The sequence below is a fragment of the Geotrypetes seraphini genome, chromosome 7, assembly GCF_902459505.1.
Source record: "Geotrypetes seraphini chromosome 7, aGeoSer1.1, whole genome shotgun sequence".
NCBI classification, from domain to species: domain Eukaryota; kingdom Metazoa; phylum Chordata; class Amphibia; order Gymnophiona; family Dermophiidae; genus Geotrypetes; species Geotrypetes seraphini.
The window spans coordinates 54360086-54381651 of record NC_047090.1 but is presented as its reverse complement, the minus strand read 5'-3'; the positions used below and the strand labels follow the sequence as shown (position 1 = coordinate 54381651).

The following is a 21566-nucleotide window of genomic DNA, read 5'->3' as shown; positions in this document are numbered from 1 at the left end:
TGAATTAGGGTAAAAGATCCTGAGGATTCCATCTCTGCCAGTTTTGAGGCAAAACAAGATGATTTGAAGGTTCTGAAGAACTTAAAAAAATATATTTGGGAAATCCAAGATGGCCACTGTGATAGCATTTTAGCATAAAACCAGCTCCAAAACGACTTAACTAAAAGTAATAATACCCCCAGAAAACAAGATTTTAGAGATAAAGGATTTTCAGGGACCCCCCCCCCCCCATTTTTGCTCATAGGCTTTGCTTTTCTCACTATGATATATGCTCTGAAGGTGTTGCAATCTGCCTCAGCTCTAAGAAGTATCTGAATCTGGGAGAAGAAACTCTTCTTCAAATCAGCCAGTCCTCAAATGCTGAAATCTTTGGGTTGCCAGATGGACTGAGGTTGAAGTGATCCTCAACCCCCACAGAACTGTGCATATGAAGGTGGGGAGGTGAAATTACAGCTGGCACCATGAAGAGCCCCTGAGCCCCCTGCAGATGCCTAACAGCTTCCACTCAAGCCCCTGCAATTCAGTAGGCAAGCTAAGCTACTAGAGGTATGGACCCCGAGTGCCACAAAATCTCTGCAGGCTGGCCAAACAGGTCCCCAAGGGATTAACCTGCTGACTGCAGACCCAAGTCTGCTTCTTCTCCACACAGGTAGAGTTCTCCCCTGCACTGGGAAGCACTTGTGCACTGATAGCCACAAAAAAAAAAAGATAAAAATATCTTAAATAAAGAAATATACAGAGCAGACCAGAAAGACACCTTCTGGCTCGCATGCACAAGGAAAAAAACTAAAGGGAGCAGCAGAGAGGAGGAGGAAGAATTGAAAACCTGGGGTGAATTCCTTCTACACAGCTTGCAAGCATGGGGAGAATACCCTACTGTCCAGAATGACATACCTATTGCACTAAAACAACCATTAACAGACAGAGTTAATATTCAAAGGGCAAACATGGAGCTTTCAAGTACAAAACAGTGCACTTTTAAATTATTTTTTTGTTTAGAGTTAGACGATAAACAGATTATGTACTTACCCTGGTAAGCTCTTTTCCAGTAGGGTAGACATTCTAGACAAGTGGGTATATTCCAATGGCCGCGTGCGTGCCATATGCAGAAGGAATCCAATTCAGATTTTCTCTCTGTGACTCTGTTCTACTTCAGTGTGCTTTCTAGCTCCACCCAAGCACCGAGAGCCACCTTACAAACATGAAGTAGAGACACCCATGGCAATCAAGTCCATAAACAATTGTTCTGCTCAAGAATAAACATGAAAATAACAACTGGAAACATAACAAATGCATCAAAGGAGCTCAGAAATGACCCCTCCATAAAATATATAAAGAGTCTTCCCAATCCAAGGGCTGACTAACATCCAAGAAGCAATTTGAAGAATCATAAAGGGACAGTAGACAGACGCAGGAAGGACAGGGAAGGAGTCTAGAATGTCTCCCCTATCTAATGGAAAAGAGCTTACCAGGGTAAGTACATAAGCTCTTTTTCCAGTGCAATAGGGGAGACATTCTAGACAAGTGGGACGTACCAAAGCGATTCCTAAATGCCAGGGCAGGCTAACTACGCCGACCAGGAAACTAGTTCCACTCTAATACTTGGCAAATGTGTGCAAAGAGGACCACATTGCTGCTATGCAGATTTCCCTAAGGGAAACTGAAGAACTTTGGCCAACAAAGAAGCCATAGTCCTAGAAGAATATGCCTCAACAGAGACTGGAGACTGAGTCCCGGCTAGAATATAGGCTGACAAAATGGCCCTACAGATCTAATTGGAAATGGTGCCTTGGAAGCGGGAGCACTCCGCTCAACAGAATAAGTTTATTGCTTATTGAGAGCTTTTATACCGCTACTAATGACTGGGGAGTCAATGCAGAGCGATCAACATAAGCCTCTGCCAAGGCACTACAATACACGATCTTCTGTAGAGATGTTACCATGTAGAGTTGCTTAGATCTTCTGTGAGGTGTTATAATACATGGGCTCTATACTAAGATACACAAGCTCTGTGGTGGTGTTGCAATACAGAGTTGTTAATACCACTATGATTATGCCATAATCCATCATGCTACTTATATACACATGTTATACCAAATCAATCATCTTATGAACATACACATGTAAGACTAGGTTCACTATTGCAGTTAAATACTCTATACACTAGTTTTACAAACCTCCTAAGGAGGTTGGCCATTTCAACTAAATATAATCTATTTACATGCATTCCTGAAAGTTCTAGTTTCCTCTCTGTCAACTTCATAAATTTCAGTTGAAGTAGTTTGAGAAAAGGATAGTCTTTATCCCTTTCTTGAATTTTCTGGTGTTCTTTTCAGCATAAACAGAAGGTCAAAGACATGAAAGTTGTTAGTGACCTCCAGGTAGCAAAGAAACACCCTAAGCACATCAAGGTTCTTAAAAAGGCAATCTTGTGGTCTGGAACCAGTAGGCTGCAAAACAGGCACCTCCTGATTAACATGGAAGCTGTGAGGAATAGTGGCTCGTGGCCAGCAGGGGGTGCTGGTTATGGAACGGTAATGGGAATGGATGTCAGGACATGATAAGTGCAGTATTTTTTGTGGAATTTTTCTACAAAAGCGCCAGTTTTTCGTATGATTCTGGGTAATTCTAGTTAGATACATCTGTGTCAGTTAAGGACCACGCCCAAATAGAAGCGTACGGAAAAACGAGTGAATAATAAAAATCTAAATAATATGTAGCTAAGGCCAGAAGAAAAAAACACACTAAAGATTAAAATAAGGGAAAGAATGGTGTTTTTCTTGTGTATTTTGCTGTTGGGTCAGATCAGAAAGGAAACCAAAGGAAATCATTTTGAGTTCTCTGTCTTTGCCATATTTTCTGTCTTTTGGAATCCATCTTGGGTTCTTGGAATCCATTTTGTGTGTCCAGGTCTTTGTTCTCAGCCTCGTGGTGTTAATTAATACCACATGTGCTGTAGACTGGCTAGGAAAATAACGTGTTCTAAACTAAGATATAAAATGCATGAAGTATGAATGGCTAAGACATGAATGAAATTATGAATGTTTGGGGCCCCTGAATGTGATATGTGGTGATATAAATGGTTTATAAAAAGAACACTAAGGAAAAATCCTGAGCACAACATCTGGAAATAATTAAGAGTCAGAGACTATTGTTTCAGTCTTAAGCATAGGAAGGGGGGGCATTGGAAGCCCACGCTTAGCACTGTGTCAGTGTAACATGAAGCTGTCCGTTCAGGGAGAGGGAGGGGGACCTGCCCCCCCCTCCTCCTCCAGAGTAAGGTTTCTCTGTCAGCTTAGGAAGAGAGTTTTCCTTTAGGGCTGAGAATTTCTCAGCACCATGTTAATAATTGTAGATTCTCTTGAATACGTTATAATGTTAATTCAGAAATCAAATGTACTGTTCTAAACTTTTAAACATGGAAACATGGAGGGATTTATTTTTCTTTGTTATTGGTTGTTATACTGATGATGTCACTGAGCCAAAAGTTATATAACAGAATGACCAGAGATATGAGATCGAGACCGTTATAAGAAGGCCAGCATTTGGCCACTATGACGATCTCCCATTAGCGCAACCGTTAAGCAATTATGCTGACGCTTTTGAGCTCATAATGGAAAAATAGAAACAATAATTCAATAAATCTTGGTTATAATTTTAAAAACCTTGCACTGGTGTCATTTTGCATGTGTTATTATTTTCAAACCTGAAGCTTTCACAAAGGCGTCGATGTCCCTTGCTCAGCTGAAATCAACTTCGGCAGGAAAGAAGGAACCGTGCGTATGGAAGACCAGACACCAAGAATTGGTAGGACGGCCCTCCAAGTTTCAAGTTCGGAGATATGACCCACTGAAGTAACAGCGATCAGAAAGACAACCTAGAAAGTCAAGGCCAAGAGGGAAGCATCCCAAATAGGCTCAAAGGGAGCTGTGGTAAAGCCAGACAATACCTGGTTGAGGTCCCACAAAGGGAACAGTGGTTTAATGCATAGAGCCCCTTGTAGAAATCTGGCAATGGCTGGGTGAGACGCCCAAGACTAAGGACAGTCTCAGGTTCTGAAACAAAAGAGTCCAGCCACTTGGACACCAAAGGATGACACAGTGAGGCCTGTATCTCTTCAGATACAGTCTTGACTATTAGTTTCAAGTACTGTTTCCTAAATGCCACAATTAACAGTACATAAAAATCCACACATTTACTTCAAATTCTCTAAGTTATACACCATGGAAATAAAATACACTACAGAAACTCAAAAAACCTACTGTACAATGAGTAAAGAGTCTGCAACACTCTCCAGTACTCTTACTGCTTGCACAAGGGTATAGAAAACCTTTGAGAGAGAGATAGAAAGCCTGGACTAGGAACCTTAAAGAGAGAAAGGATTAGGAAATCCCGTTGTCCTTAAACACAAGGCTGGGAGAAGGAAAGGCCTAGGGAAACAAGAGTGGCCCAAGAGGGGTACAGGTACCCAGATACCACTTTGAAAACTTATTCCTCATAGAACTCTGGGCAATGAAGGGAAAGAGAAGGAAGAAAAAGGAGCTCTCTCACAAATGGCCAAGCAGGAGTAAATGGGCTACCTACCCCAGGACAGGAAGAACCCCAAAATAGATGCTGGGCCAAGATACTGTGGAAAGGCCTAAGGTTCTGGAGGTAGCAAGGCCTGAAAGCAAAGGTCTGAAAGATGCAGCCCTAATACTATTGAAGAAAAGGTCTGAAAGATGCAACCCTAATACTATTGAAGACCAGGAATGAAGTTAAGTTTTAAATGTTTTATTTTGTAACCCTTTTGCTCCAAAGCAAAGAGCCAGGCTGTTTATTTAGACAGCTCAGCCCTGGTGGTAAAAGGATAAGAAAAGCCAGGACTGCAGTTTTCTTATGAGATTGACTATGGGTCTGCTTGGAAAAAAAGTTTGTGGACCCGAAGTAGTGAACTGGATTAGAAACTGGTTGATGAACAGACACCAGAGGGTGATGGTTAATGGAATTTGCTTAGAGGAAGGAAGAGTAGTGGAGTCCCTCAAAGATCAGTGCTGGGGCTGATCCTTTTCAATATGTTTGTGAGCAACAATGCCAAAGGGTTAGAAGGAAAGGTTTGCCTTTTTGCATATGATATCAAAATTTGTAATAGAGTAGACACCAAGGAGTGAGTGGAAAACATGAAAAAGGATCTGCAAAAGTTAGAGCAACGGTCTAATATCTGGCAACTAAAATTCAATGCAAAGAAGTGCAGAGTTACGCATTTGGGGATAAGAAATCAGAAGGAGCCGTATGTGCTGGGAGGTGAGAAGCTGATATGCATGGATGGGGAAAGAGACTTTGAGGTGATAGTGCCCAAAGATCTAAATGCAAAGAAATAGCGTGACAAGGTGGTGGCTGTAGCCAGAAGGATGCTAGACTATATAGAGAGAGGCGTGACCAATAAAAGAAAGAAGATGTTGATGTCCCTGTACAGGTTGTTGGTGAGGCCCCACTTGGAGTATTGTGTTCAATATTGAAGATCATATCTGGCAAAGGACATAAGACAACTTGAAGCGGTGCAGAGAAAGGTGACAAAAATGGTAAGAGGTTTGCACTAAAAGACGTATGAGGAGAGACCGGAAGTCCTGAATATGTACACCTTAGAGAAAAGGAGGGACAGCAAAGATATAATTCAGATGTTCAAAAACTTGAAAGGTATTAACATAGAACAAAATCTTTTCCAGAGAAAGGAAAATAGTAAAACCAGAGGACATAATTTGAAGTTGAGGGGTGGTAGACTCAAGAGTAATGTTAGGAAATTCTTCTTTATGGAGAGGGTGGTTGATGCCTGGAATGCGCTCCCAAGGGAGGTGGTGGAGAGGAAAACAGTGACAAGAGTTTAAAAAAAAAAAAAAGCATAGGATGAACACAGAGGATTTCTACTCAGAAAATTGATGTATATTGAAGAACTAAGGCCAGTACTAGGCAGACTTGCAAGGTCTGTGTCCTGTATATGGCCATTCAGTTGAAGATGAGCTGGGAAGGGCTTCAATGGCTGGGATGGTTTAGAGTGAGCTTCAACGGAGACTCCAGTAGATGGTACCTCAGCACAATACTGGACAGAGTTCTGGGTTTCTGGCCCAGAAATATCTAAGAAAAGGACGATATAAATTAAATCATTAATTTATAGAGCGTGTACGGTTGGGCAGACTGGATAGATCATTCACGTCTTTAGCAGCTCTCATTTACTATGTTACTTTATATCAAAGGTGAAGAAAACTGCTTTAAAGGAACTAAGGGGAAAAGAATGAACCAGAACTGTTCCAGTATAGGTAGAGTAAGGAAGCCACAAGAGAACTGCAGTTACTTGGGATGCTTAAGCTAAAGCTACAGGAATACTGCAGAGTTAATCAGGATGCCTAAGCTAAAGCTGTATTTTGCTCTGTGAAGCTCAAAATAAAGAACTGTGTTGCTTGCAAAGGGACTTATACTTTACTAGAAAGTGGCTGTGAGGAAAACATGCTGAGCAAATCCATGCCAGAGATGTCGTCCCTGAGACAACAGTCAAACACGTTATTTTGTAGTTAGAGGAAAAAGCAAAGTTACTTATTTGTAGCAGATGTACAGTACTCCCCCGATATTCGCGGGGTTCCATTCCAGGAACCCCCACAAATGTTGAAAAACCGCAAATACGATTTTTAGCAAGGGAGACAGGAGAGGGCAGCCGGAGCACCGGTGAGTGAAGAAAATCACTCACAGTATGCTCTGACCGCCTCTTCCTGTACTAAAGTTGGGCCTCACCAATCAGGAGCTGCTTTGACACGCAGCTCCTGATTGGTGAGGCCTGACTTTAGTACAGGAAGAGGCGGTCAGAGCATACCGCGAGTGATTTCCTTCACTTGCCGGCACTCCGGCTGCCCTCTCCTGCCCGGTCATTCGCGGTTGGAAAATACCGCAAATGACTGGGACTGTGTATCGCAGACCGTGAATTCGCAGGGGAGCACTGTACTGCAAAGTCAGCAGGACATGCATTCTCACATATGGGTGACGTTATCAAAGACTTCTTAAAGCTAAAGAACAGTGAGTAACATCTACACTGGAGCTCCGTCGGACAACGTCACCCTTCTGTATGAAATGTCATCCTGCTTGCTTTCGGAGACTGATTTCTATATAAAGTATAATTTGCTTTCATGTCTAGCTAAATAAAAAACTCAAGAGCAAAGAAGTTAAAATGGACTTGCGCCTACTTGCTGAAAGGAATGGAAGGATTCCAATAGGGAAGAACTCGAGCCACAGAGTCTCTCATCTGTGCGCTAAAACCCAGGTAAAAGTATGTGTCATGGGCAAACTTCAGAGCCAACAGATCCAGTGGATGGTCTTGTAAAATCTGTTCCCATTGTTCACTAGCTTCTGGAAGACATCTAGAAAAGTGAACAGAAAAAATATAGCCAATTATGGATATTGATACTCTCTGTATGAAGAATTTTCAGTTCAATCATAGTCCTTCTGTAATCTTATTTCTAAAGATCTGCTAGAGTCCAGCAGTCCATTGATATCTATACTTCTGGCTGCTGTATGCATGATTCTAGTGCTCTCAATCCACCAATCTACAACTTTTAAGTCTTCTGTGCAGGCTGTCTCTGACTGCTGCAGGAGGCTTCTGCAGAAAACACTCACTTGCTAAAATATACTAAAAATATTGAAGCACAAAAAACCACCAGTACCTCCATGGTAGAGTTCACCAAGCACAGGTAGGGAAACCTAATATAGCAGCTACCTGAGTGGAAATACAGTCCAGAGACTTTTAAGGTGGACAGAGTAACTCAAGAGTGCAGTTGTTCCTCAAGCTGTTCCTGGAGTATACCGTGGCCAGTTTGGTTTTCAGGATATCCACCATGAAAATGCATGAGAGAGATCACTACTTGCAATCTCATACATATTTTTTTACAGATATTCTGAAAACCAAACTGGCCCTGGGATATTCCCAAGGATAAAAAATGTATTTTAGCAATATTACTGTTTCAAGTTTATTCATATTATTTGATTGAACGCTTTTCCAAATTACAAAGCGTTGTACAAAAGGTAAAAATATGATTTTAGAGAAATCACATATACATAATTCATTAACCAGACCTACTTGGGTATTTGCTTTTTAAAGCCACGGGAAACAATAGGAAAGAGGGGAGGAAATACAATTTTAAAGAAAAAGTACATAAAAGGGAAGTACATAAGGAGGGTAGGAAGAAGAGGATTGCTGGCAGAAGTGGGGTCGAATAAGAGAGTTATTAGAAATCTTAATTTGGAGATGGCTGAAATCGTATTTTCAGTTAAAGGCTTCTTTAAAAAGAAGGCACTTTAAACTACTCTTAAATTTCTGCAAATCTTGTTCGAGTCTTATATACAAAGGAAGAGAATTCCAAGTCATTGGAGCAGTTTCAGAAAAAATAGAAGCACGGCGTGTTCCGATAATTTTCAAGGAAGGAACGTTAAGGGTAAACTGTGAAATAGATCTAAGAACTCTCGATGAGCTCTGTGGAATCAAAAGCCTATCTATAAATGCCGGAGCGTTGGTTTGTATAGTCTTGAAGACTAGAAGAGCTATTTTATATGTACCGTATTTGCCGGCGTATAAGACGACTTTTCAGTACCTTAAAATCCTCCCCAAAGTCGGGGGTCGTCTTATACGCCGGGTACAGTTTACATGCCCTTACTTGCGGGGCTGGATGTACTCAGTCGCGCGGCTCTTCTTCTCCCTACCTTCTCTGCTTGCAGCACAGAGCCGAACGGAAGTCTTCCCGACGTCAGCGCTGACGTCGGAGGGGAGGGAGGGCTTAAACAAAGCCCTCCCTCCCTCCGACGTCAGCGCTGACGTCGGGAAGACTTCCGTTCGGCTCTGTGCTGCAGGCATGGCAGGTAAGGAGAAGGAGAGTAGCCTCGCGGTTCGAGTGGCTACCAAGAGAGAGGGGCGGCCGCCCCGCCCCGGTTGCAGCACAGCCGGCCAGGTTCCCTTACTTTTGTGGCACTTCCCCGACCGACCGATAACAGCCCGGGTCCGACAATCCTCCCTGCCCTGTAGCCGCGAATCTAAATTACCTTCTTACAGCAGCTGTAAGAAGGTAATTTAGATTCGCGGTTAAGGGCAGGGAGGTTTGTCGGACCGGGGCTGTTGTCGGTCGGTCGGGGAAGTGCCACAAAAGTAAGGGAACCTGGCCGGCTGTGCTGCACCCGGGGCGGTAGAGAAGGTGTGCGGAAGAAGGGGTAGTCTTATACGGCGAGTATAACACAAAACTCTATTTTTTAACTAAAAGTTGGGGGGTCGTCCTATACGCCGGCAAATACGGTAATCCTATATGTTATTGGCAACCAGTGAGCTTTTTGCAATAATGGTGTGACATTGTCAAATTTTTTTGAGCCTGAAATTATCTTTATTGCTGTGTTTTGTATAAGTTGAAGACGCCTTATGTCTTTTAAATATGCCCCTTTTAATAAAGAATTGCAATAATCTAATTTAGATATTACTAGGAAATGAACTAGTATATTAAGGGAGATTTTATCAAGGAGGGGGACTAGTGATCGTATCATCCTCAACTTATAGAAACAATTTTTGACCAATGCACTAATGTGCGAACGAAACGTAAGTTTATTGTCTATTAGCATGCAATATCATAATTACCCCAAATTAGAGCAAACCATAAAATAATCTTTTATGAATAAAGTATTACCCTTTAGCAAACAAGTCCACTGCAGACACATGTAGTTGTTCCCTCTCTGTCAGTAGCTGTGTTTTAGCAAGTTTGACCATATTCTTCACTGCCCTGTCCAGCTCTTTGTCCAAAAATATGGAACGCCCAGTGCCAATCAGCTCCAAACCATTAGCCATAACGTGCCCCATCACTAGCAAAAACAGCAAGCAAAAATATTCATAATGAGAAGGAAGAACATCAGGTCAGTTCATGATGAAGCCAGTTTGGAAAGAAAAGTTACTCACTTATAGCAGGTGTTCGCTAAGGACAGCAAAACAAGCATTCCAACATGTGAGTGATGTCCCCTGACGGAGCCTGGTGCCAGCATTCCTTTACCTATAAAAAAGCCTTTGGTAGGCCTGCATCATGCATGCATAAGTACCTTCCTGCCAGTCTATGTCGCTCGGGACCCTCAATTTGATCAAAATGCATAAAGAATGGAAATCCTAAGGGAGATAGGAGGATATGTGAGAATATTAGTCCTGCTGTCCTCAGAAAACACCTGCTACAGAGTAATTTCACTTTCTCTGAAAATAAGCTGGACCAAAAACAACAAACATAAGAACATAAGCCTTGCCTCTGCTGGGTCAGACCTGAGGTCCATCATGCCCAGCAGTCCACTCACGCGGCGGCCCATCAGGTCCAGGACCTATGTAGTAGCCCTCTATCTATACCCTTCTATCCCCCTTTCCTTCAGAAAATGTCCAATCCGTTCTTGAACTCCAATACCGTACCCTGTCCTATCATTCCCTCTGGAAGCGTGTTCCAGGTGTCCACCACACATTAGGAAGAACTTCCTAGCATTGGTTCTGAATCTGTCCCCTTTCAATTTTTCCGAATGCTCTCTCGTTCCTGTAGTTGTCAAAAGTTTGAAGAATCTGTACCTCTCCACTTTCTCTATGCCCTTCGTGATCTTGTAAGTCTCTATCATATCCCCTCTAAGTCTCCGCTTCTCCAGGGATAAAAGCCCCAGTCTCTCCAATCTTTCAGCGTATGAAAGGTTTTCCATACCTTTTATCACACGTGTCACTCTCTTCTGAACCCTCTCAAGTATCGCCATATCCTTCTTTAGGTACGGCGACCAATATTGGATGCAGTACTCCAGATGCGGGCGCACCATCGCCCGATACAACGGCAGGATAACTTCTTTCGTTCTGCTTGTAATACCCTTCTTGATTATTCCTAGCATTCTATTCACTTTCTTAGCAGCCACTGCGCATTGTGCAATAAGGATGTGCACAGCAAGGCCAATCAGAACCAATAACACTAACAAAATAAACAGGCCTGTTGTAAAGGTCTACTCTGGAACAGAGAGAAAATGGGCCCAGGAGGGTGGAGTTGGATTCTAGACTCCAAACAAATTCTGCAGATCTATCTGATCAAACTGGTTGTCCCATTGGATATGCTGCTCAAGGCAGTGGTGAGATGTGAATGTGTAGTCTGCAAGTCCCTCAAAGGAGGCTGACTTCAAGTAGACTACTGATGCAGCCTTGGCTCTGACACTGAGGGCTAGATTCTCAAAAAATTGTGTTAAAAATCGATGGACCACAGTCGCAGATGTTATTGTAGTGATTTTTAAAAAAGCGAGTCATTCTCCAAAAAAGCTCATGCAAATGAGGTTAGCATACTAGAGAAGGTTCGCTAAATTTGCATGGGCACATGCACAGAATGGGAAAAAACCCCAAACAAACCAAACAACAAATCGAGCCGCCGAAGTCAAGTAACCCCCCATACGACACCCCCTCCCCCAGCAGTGAGAGAGATGACCACTCCCTCCCACCACCAAGCAATGCACCCCCAACACACACCCACACCTCCGGTAGCAGGAGAGATGCTCACTCCCTCCCTCCCTTGTACTTGTCCGTCACCGCTGCAACAGACACCCGATTGGTGGGAGTGAGCGTGCTTCATTTTCCTCCCTCCAGCGTCCTGGACTGAAGAAGTGGTATGTCGGATGGGAAGAGGTGGCGATGTAGCTACCGCACTTTCCTCTGCAGGCTGCTTTATTTTGTTTACATCACAGATGGTAGTGATCAAAATGGTGACTAAGAAACATAGTTTCCCCCTTTTATTAAACTTCACTAGCAGATTTAGCACCGGGAGCTGCGCGCAACATTCAGCATGGCTCCCGGCGCTAAAAATCGCTATCACGATTTAATAAATGGGGGCACTGTGAAGAGAGCAAATGACATAGGACAGCAAAAAGATTTTCATGAACGGTGATTTTAATTTCAAGGAAAAGACAACTGTTGTTTGAAAATACTGTGGTAAGGATTTTAAATACCATTGAAATCTAATCTAATCTAATCTAAACCTTAGGTTTGTATACCGCATCATCTCTACATTCGTAAAGCTCGACACGGTTAACAAGAGTTAGGGTAGAAAGGAACTCCAGTGGAGGGAAGAGGCAAAATGAAGAGAAAATTTAGAGGACTAGAATAACCAGAGAGGGAGGAGGAGTTACATTTTTGAGAATAACCAGGTTTTCAGATGTTTACGGAAGAGTTGGAGGGAGCTCAGATTCCTAAGAGGGGAGGTAAGTTTGTTCCAGAGCTGAGTGATTCTGAAAGGGAGGGAAGAACCTAGTTTTCCTACGGGACTGGGGAGGAGAGGTGGAGGTAAAAGGAAGTTTTCTCTGTAGAGAAGACAGTGGGAGCGATCTGGATAAAGGAGAATTGAATGAGGGAGGAGGAAGAAGGAGAGGACAAATGATTGAGCTGTTTGGAGAGTGATAAGTTGGAGAGAGTCAGGAATAGGGGGATAGATGAGTAAATAGAGCTTTACAGTTGTTGCAGTTACTATGTCTAGGTATGGTGAGCTGGAGCAGGAACAGAAACAAGAGCAGGATGTGACATCATTAAGTGTAACAAAAGGAAGACAGCATGAAAGAAAGAGGTAGGGAAGGGAAACATGATTTGAATAATGACCAGACAACAAAAGGTAGAAAAAATATTTTTATTTTCTGTTTAGTGATTACAATATGTCAGATTTGAAATATGTATCCTGTCTGACCTAGTGTTAGACAGCAGGCGTGAACTAGGACCTAAAAGAAAGAGAAGTCTTTTTTATTTATTTTGTTTACATCACAGAGCCGGCGTGGGGTTGGAGAGGCTGTAACCCTATACTTCTACTACGACTAAGGTGCACATTTAGCACATGCTAAATCGGTTAGCGTACCTTAAAGCACAGTTACTTACCGTAACAGGTGTTATCCAGGGACAGCAGGCATATATTCTCACATGTGGGTGACGTCATCTACGGAGCCCCAGCGCGGACAGCTTTTCAAGCAAACTTGATTGAAGTTTCAAGTTTGCTACACTGCACCACGCATGTGCATGCCTTCTAGCCCACTAGAGGGCGCATCCCCACCTCGTGGTCCTCAGTTCCATAACTAGCAAAGAAGCCATCCCCGGGGAGGAGGGCGGGTTGTGAGAATATATGCCTGCTGTCCCTGGATAACACCTGTTACGGTAAGTAACTGTGCTTTATCCCAGGACAAGCAGGCATGATATTCTCACATGTGGGTGACCTCCAAGCCAACCAAAAAAGGGCAGGTGGGAGGATGGCAATTTAGGAAAACAGATTACGTAAAACCGACTGGCCAAACCGGCCGTCGCTTCTGGACAACGTATCCAGACAATAATGGGAGGTGAAAGTATGAACCGAAGACCACGTGGCAGCTTTACATATGTCCTCCACCGGGGTAGACCGGAGGAAAGCAACCGAAGCTGCCATAGCCCTGACCTTATGCCCCGTGACTCGACCATGGAGCGTGAGACCAGCCTGAGCGTAGCAAAAAGAAATACAAGCAGCCAACCAGTTGGACAAGGTGCGCTTGGAAACAGGATGTCCCAAACGATTAGGATCAAAGGACAAAAACAATTGGGGAACCTTCCGATGAGACTTGGTACGTTGGAGATAAAAAGCCAACGCCCTCTTACAGTCAAGCGTGTGAAGAGCCGCCTCACCAGGATGTGAGTGGGGCTTCGGGAAGAACACCGGAAGAACAATGGACTGATTGAGGTGGAAATCAGACACAACCTTAGGCAAAAATTTAGGATGGGTACGAAGAACCACCTTGTCATGATGAAACACCGTAAAAGGTGGATTCGCAACCAAAGCCTGCAGCTCACAAATCCGACGAGCGGACGTGAGCGCAATCAACAAGACCACCTTCCAAGTGAGAAACTTAAGAAGAGATTTGTCGACAGGCTCAAAAGGAGGCTTCATCAGTTGAGCTAGGACTACATTAAGATCCCAAACAACAGGAGGAGGTTTCAGAGGAGGATGAACATTCACGAGACCCTTCATGAAACGCGCAACCAGAGGATGAAGAGAAAGAGATCGACCCTCTAGAGGGCGATGAAAGGCCGCAATGGCACTGAGATGCACCCGAATGGAAGTCGTCTTCAAGCCAGACTTAGATAGATGCAACAAATATTCCAGCACCGAAGACACTGGAACCGAACTCGGGTCTAAACGGTTCGAGGAACACCAAGATGAAAATCTGGTCCACTTCTGGGAATAGCAAAGCCTAGTCGAGACTTTACGCGAGGCTTCCAGAATCTCCCTCACAGACTGAGAAATAGGAATCAAAGTCAAGGGGAAAGGAACCAAGCGGTCAGATGTAAAGACTGAAGATTGGGATGCAACAGCGAACCCCGACTCTGAGACAGCAGAGAGGGAAAAACAGGCAGAAGCAGCGGCTCCCTGACACTGAGTTGAAGAAGTAGGGAGAACCAATGTTGACGAGGCCAACGAGGCGCGATGAGGATCATCGTGGCTCTTGTCGATTTGAAATGCACCAGCGTCCTCAAGATCAGAGGAAAAGGAGGAAACGCATAGAGGAACCGCTCTCCCTAGTCGAGAAGGAAGGCATCGGCCTCGAGACGGTCCGGGGAGTACATCTGCTAACAATAAAGGGGCAGTTTGCGGGTCTCCGGTGAGGCAAACAGATCCACCTGAGGCGTCCCCCAGCGATCGAAGACCTCGCGCAGAACTCGGGAGTTCAGCGACCACTCGTGCGGCTGGAGAAGACGACTGAGCTTGTCCGCCAGGCAATTTTTCTCTCCCTGAATGTAAACCGCACGTAGGAAGATGTTGTGGGAAACTGCCCATTCCCAAAGACGCAGGGCTTCCTGGCAGAGGGGCCAAGAACCCGTTCCCCCTTGTTTGTTCACATAATACATTGCCACCTGATTGTCCGTACGCACGAGGACTACCTGGTCGTGGAGCAGGTGGCAGAATGTTCGAGCCGCCAGAAAAATGGCACGAAGCTCTAACACACTGATGTGACAAAGGCGGTCCTCTGCTGACCATATACCCTGGGTCCGCAGACCTTCGAGGTGAGCCCCCCACGCGTACTCCGAGGAGTCCGTGGTCAGAATTTTGCGGTGCGGAGGAACGAGAAAGAGCAAACCCCCTGAAAGATTGGAAGAGTTTGTCCACCAACGGAGCGAGCGTCTCAAGGAGGGAGTCACCGTTATTGGACACGAGACTGGATCGCAATCCTGTCGCCACTGAGAGGCCAAGGTCCACTGAGGGAGCCTCAGATGTAACCGGGCGAACGGAGTGACGTGGACCGTCGATGCCATGTGGCCCAGAAGCATCATCATGCGCTGAGCCGATACTGTGGTTGAAAGAGAAACCTGGCGACTCAACCGAAGCAGCGCCTCCAACCGAGGAGGAGGGAGGAACGAACGGAGGCGAACCGTGTCCAGCACGGCTCCGATAAACTGAAGGGACTGCGCCGGGCACAACTGAGACTTGGGGAAGTTGACTTCGAACCCCAGCCATTGAAGGAAGATGATAGTCTGTTGGGTCGCTGAGATAACCCCCTCCCTGGTAGGGGCCTTGATCAGCCAATCGTCCAGGTAGGGAAAGACCTGTAGCCCCCGAGATCGGAGGGCTGCAGCGACTACCACCATACACTTCGTGAAGACTCGAGGGGACGAAGCCAGTCCAAAGGGGAGGACCCGATATTGGAGGTGGAACTCCCCCACCTGAAACCTTAGGAATTTGCGGAAGGCGGGATGCACCGGAACATGAGTATATGCTTCCTTCAAGTCTAGGGAGCACATCCAGTCCCCTTCCTCCAACAGAGGGTACAGCACCGGAAGCGATAACATACGGAACTTCTCCCGGACCAGGAACTTGTTGAGCTGTCTGAGGTCTAAAATGGGGCGTAAGTCCCCTGTCTTCTTTGGGACCAAAAAGTACCGGGAGTAAAACCCCTGTCCCCGTTGGTCTGGGGGTACCAGTTCCACCGCCCGTAGGCTCAACAAGGCCCTGGCCTCCACAAGGAGAAAGGGAAGTTGGTTCCGGTTGCACGGACAAGTTCCCAGTGGACAGTCCGGCGGTGTGGCTGAGAAATTGAGCGAGTAGCCCTCGGAGACGGTCCGGAGCACCCATGCATCGGATGTAATCTCGGTCCAAGCCACGTAAAAGGACCTGAGGCGACCCCCGATTGGAAGAGGGTTGGGCGAAAACGCGGAGGGGGCCCGCCCCCATCCGCACAGTCCGTCAAAAGGACGGGGCCGGCTTGGACGCCCCTTGCGCTGGAGGTTTCGGTTGACCCCCTCTACCCTGCTGGGGTGGGCGGCGCGCCGGAGGTCTAGAGAAAGCCGGCGTAGACTTCTGGGGGTATCTCCTCGGGGGTGGCCGGAAAGATTTTTGGGGCGGGGGCCGAGGTTTTGTACGGACCAAAGAGGCCAAGGAGCGTTCCTGCTCCGATAAACGTTTGGTCGCCGCCTCCAGGAATTCATCGAATAATTCTGAACCCACGCATGGTAGATTCGCCAGGCGTTCCTGTAGGTTAGGATCCATATCGAGGGTTCGGAGCCATGCCAAGCAGCGCATAGCCACCGCAAAGGCTGAGACCCTCGAAGCGAGCTCAAACGCGTCATACACCGCGTGGAACAGGTAGAGTCGCAATTGGGCCAAGTTGGACATGAAGGTTGTAAACCCCTCTTTATGGGAATCAGGTATGACCTCTCGATACTGAGGCAAGTCCTTCACCATACTACGCAGATAGGAGGAGAACGTAAAAGCGTAGTTGAGTACCCTGGTCGCCATGAGTGAATTAGAGTAGAGGCGACGACCAAACTTATCTAGAGTCCGACCCTCCCTACCAGGCGGGACCGCCGCCGAAACTCTGGAGGGCTGTGTTTTCTTTAGCGCCGACTCCATGAGCAACGACTGGTGTGAGAGTTGCGGTTTCTCAAAGCCCTTAGGCGGAATGGTCCTGTACTTCGACTCCATCTTAGACGGCACCGCAATGACTGTAAGAGGGGAGTCCAAGTTTTTGATTAAGGTTTGGTGTAACACCTTATTCAAAGGAAGGCGCGGAGTTTCCTGCGGGGGAGTGGGAAGGTCCTGCTCCTCGAGGAACTCCCTAGTATATTGAGACCCTGCCATTAAGTCCAAACCCAGGGCTCGCGCCATATCGTGCACGAACCTGGAGAAGGAGGACGTTCTGGCGGGCGGCGAGGGGGTTCGTGACCTCCCCGCCGAACAGAAGGGGGAAGCCTCGCGGGAGTACCTCGGTTCCCTGCCAGACCCCGATCCCCAGGAGGCCACATCTAGCGACCTCGAATGGGTCGGGGAACGCCTACGACCCGAAGAGCCCTTGGGGGAAGCTCCCAGGGTCCGAGGCACCGAGGCACGCTCCATCCGTCTCGGCGAGGAGTTTCTCGAACCCCCTCTCGCAGGGGACCGAAACAGTCTCGGGTTATCGAGGCGGAGCTCCGAGACCCGCAACGCCTCGCCCCCGAGCGGCGAAGAGCGACCACGTCGTCGAGGAGAACCCCGAGCACGTTTGGGTTTCCTCGGACGACGTCTCGCCCGAGGCCGGCCCGAGGGCGAGGAGCCTCGGGAGGACCTCGAGGAAGAGGACGAGGATATTCTCCTCACCCGGCGTACCTTGTCCCGAGGTCTAACACTCCGCTCAGGTTGGGTCCCCGAGGTCGAGGTCGGGGTCGAGGTCGGGGCCGCACCGGTAACCGAAGTCGAGGGTACCGAGACCGAGGCCGCCGAGGCCGGTGCAGTCGAGGCCGAAGCCTGCTGCAACTGCTCGATGGCTCCGGACAGCTCCGAGGTAATCAAGGCTCGGAGCAAGTCCTGGAACGCGGGAATCCCCAACATGGCCGGGAAATCCGAAGCTGGGGGGTGCTCCCTGGAGGGCGACCTCAGTCTCGAGTATTCCCTCGGGGCACTAGGTTTGGCTACCTTAGCCTGGGCCGAGGACGACCCACCCGCTGTCGAGGAGCCCGAGGATGGCTTCTTCATTGATCCGGGGGCTGAGGACGGAAGCGGGGACTTACCCGAAGCAGGCTTGATCGGAGCAGCAGGCTTCGATGACGTCGAGGGGCGCGGCGAGGCCGAGGTCGAGGCCGGGGCCGAAGCCGAGGCCGACGTCGAGGCCTTCCCCGCCGCGGAGTCGACCGAGAAAAGCTCCGCCATCCTGGCACGGCGTCGACGGAGCGCTCTGGCCTGGAAAGTCGAGCACCTATCACAAGAGTCTGTCGGATGCTCGGGCCCTAAGCAGAGCAAGCACCACCGGTGAGGATCGGTAATAGAGAGCAACCGATCATACCGGGTGCACTTCTTAAAACCCATCAAGGGACGGGACATGAAAAAACGGAAAGGCCGGAACCAAAATGGCCCGCGGCCGCGGCTCACGGGAGCCCCCGGAGCCGAAGAATCGCCGAAAAAGTACTTTTTTTTTTTTTTTTTAACGAACTGAAAGAAAAAGAATGAAAAACAAAAAATCAAACCACAGCGACCGAGCAAAATACCCAGACGCGGTGACAGAAGGCAATGCTACACGAGCTCAAATTCCACAGGGCTTCTGGCTCCGCAGAAAAAACTGAACTGAGGACCACGAGGTGGGGATGCGCCCTCTAGTGGGCTAGAAGGCATGCACATGCGTGGTGCAGTGTAGCAAACTTGAAACTTCAATCAAGTTTGCTTGAAAAGCTGTCCGCGCTGGGGCTCCGTAGATGACGTCACCCACATGTGAGAATATCATGCCTGCTTGTCCTGGGATAATAAAAGGACCCAGGGAGCCAGGGCACGAGGCAAGCCTCGGCAGCGTTTTTCTTTTCTTTTTTCCTTGCAGGAGCGAAGGGAAGGCAGGAGGAAGCAGCCGGAGCAGGCTGTTGGACCGGGGTCGAGGCGAGAGTTAGCTCCGCCCACCCCCACCCGCGTCACAGGTTGCATCGGGCCCGGGCTCCCCCTTTAATTAGAAGGGAGCCAGGGCACGAGGCAAGCCTCGGCAGCGTTTTTCTTTTCTTTTTTCCTTGCAGGAGCGAAGGGAAGGCAGGAGGAAGCAGCCGGAGCAGGCTGTTGGACCGGGGTCGAGGCGAGAGTTAGCTCCGCCCACCCCCACCCGCGTCACAGGTTGCATCGGGCCCGGGCTCCCCCTTTAATTAGAAGGGAGCCAACGGCGCCCAGCCGTTCGGCGCACGGCGAAGGCGAGCGGCAAAGGCGCTCGCCTTAGCGAGATCGCCTTTGCGTAGGAGCCTTGAGAGGGAGCCAGGAACGCCAAGTAACTCACTTTCTCTTCTCTCTTCTCTCTCTCTCTTACCCACAGCAGGAACATACCAGCACTTCATGAGAGCAATGGAGGACCCAGGATCCCTGGGGTACTTTCCGGTATACTGCACAGAGTGTAATATGTACGACTACCTCCCCTTGGGAAGGCGGGAGTACATATGCAGTCGGTGTCAGGAACTGGAAAGCCTGAGGATGGAGGTCGGAAGATTGAGGGTCAGGGTCCAGGAACTGGAGGGACTAGAGGGACTGCGCAACACAGAGGAGACGAGCTGGTCAACCGAAGACACAGACGGAGCAGGCCCCATTGTGGATCAGGTGAGGGACCTCGAGAGATTCATCGAGGAGGCCTATAGGAGGAAGGTGGAGGAACAGGACCAGCAGCTGCACAGACGGATGTCGGCAGACGAGACCCAGGATCTACAAGGGGACACCGGGGAAGGACCTAGTGGAGGAACCACGCAAGAGGAGGAGACCGCGACTCACCAGGACCCCGAGGAAGAGACACCACACTACACCGAGGACACGGACCTGAGACAGAGGAGGTGGCTAAGGAAAGGGAAGTCTGCTATTGTGGTGGGAGACTCGATCTTGAGAGAGGTAGACAGTCACGTAGCTGGAGGAAGGGAGGACCGGCTAGTGACTTGTCTCCCAGGGGCCAAGACACGAGACATCACTGATAGGATTGAGAGGATCCTAGACGGAGCAGAGACAGAGGAGACTGCGGTAATAATCCACGTCGGAACAAACGATGTGAGCCGGAGGAACTTCAGCATGGACGCACTGACTGACCAGTTCAGGGTCCTGGGACGAAAGCTGAAGCAGAGCACACGGAGGATAGCATTCTCGGAGATCCTGCCTGTACCGAGAGCAGATGCAAAGAGGCAGTCAGACATCTAAGCTGTGAATGCATGGTTGAGGAGATGGTGCCAGGAGGAGGGCTTCCGCTTTGTGAGGAACTGGACGTCCTTCTGGAGAAAGAACAAGCTCTACCGGCGGGACGGCCTGCACCTGAGCACAGCGGGAACCAGACTACTGGCAGCCAATGTGAGGAAGGAGATCGAGAGGGCTTTAAACTGAGGAGAGGGGGAAAGCCGACAGCTGATCTGATGTTGACGCTTCGGAAAACAGTATCCAGAACAGATGCTGAACGAGCTGACTGCAGGGAGGAAACAGAGGGACCGGAAGATCTCAAAATCAGACAGCGAGGGAAACAACAGGTAAAGGGAGCTTGCTGGGAGAAGACTAAGGGGCACAGGGACACGGGGCTGGGTGGCATGAGGGCGAAAGCCGAGGGTAATATAGAGGTACCACAGGGCGAAGGGGATCAAACAGAGGCTCAAGGGATGATAGTCCAGGAGGGGGACGGTAGGGCTAGGAATCCCAGAGGAAAAGCGGAGACGTGGGGTGGCAGGAATGTGGGGAAGCAGGAAGCCAAGAGGGTAAAGGCTGAGGGCAAAGCAGAAACACAGAGAGCGGGAAAATTGCCAGAAATCCAAGGGCAAGTGGCCCAGGTAAATGCAAAGGTGGAAGAAAAACGACGGGACCTGCGGGGCTTATACGCAAATGCAAGAAGCCTCACGGCCAAGATGGGTGAACTAGAAGTCGTGGCCAAAGAGGAGGACCTGGATATAATTGGGATTGTAGAAACCTGGTGGACAGAGGAAAATCAATGGGATGTAGCGCTGCCGGGGTACAAGCTCTACAGGAGGGACAGGACCCACAAAAAGGGGGGAGGCATAGCACTATATATAAAGGACTCTATCCACTCGATCAGGATGGATATGGCAACAAAGGCAGAGGAGCTGGAATCGCTATGGGTCAAATTACCGGGAAACAAGGGTGCGGGCATAAAACTGGGGCTTTACTATCGACCACCTGGTACACCAGAGGGAGTCGGACACGACTTGGAAGCGGAACTGAAACAGGAGTGCAGGACTGGAAGTGTAACAGTGATGGGGGACTTCAACTACCCAGGGATAGACTGGAGTACGGGTCACTCCAACTGCACGAGGGAGACAGGATTTGTAGAAGCTGTGAAGGACTGCTTCATGGAGCAACTAGTCAAAGAACCGACGCGAGGGGGTACTACTCTTGACCTCATCCTAAACGGTTTAGGGGGGCCTGCAAGAGGGGTAGAAGTGGGAGGACCGCTAGGAAACAGTGATCACAACACGATCAGATTCACATTAGAAAGAGGGACACCCATAGTTAGGAGGACCGCAACAACTGCGCTGAACTTCAAGAAAGGGAACTATGTTGCTATGAGGGAAATGGTGGGGAGGAAGCTCAGAAACATCTTTAGGATGG

The 21566-nt window shown here is 48.1% G+C and overlaps 1 protein-coding gene across 1 annotated transcript in view; it reads right to left on the bottom strand.

The window, feature by feature from the left end:
• TTC38 (tetratricopeptide repeat domain 38) overlaps positions 1–21566 on the bottom strand; it is a 141437-nt gene that overhangs the window by 96724 nt on the left and 23147 nt on the right. The window contains exons 3-6 of the mRNA XM_033953228.1: positions 9684–9855; positions 7209–7382; positions 3950–4156; positions 625–685 (exon numbers count right to left, since the gene is read on the bottom strand). Of these exons, the coding sequence (XP_033809119.1) occupies positions 625–685; positions 3950–4156; positions 7209–7382; positions 9684–9855 (614 nt within the window). The remainder of the gene's footprint in view (positions 1–624; positions 686–3949; positions 4157–7208; positions 7383–9683; positions 9856–21566) is intronic.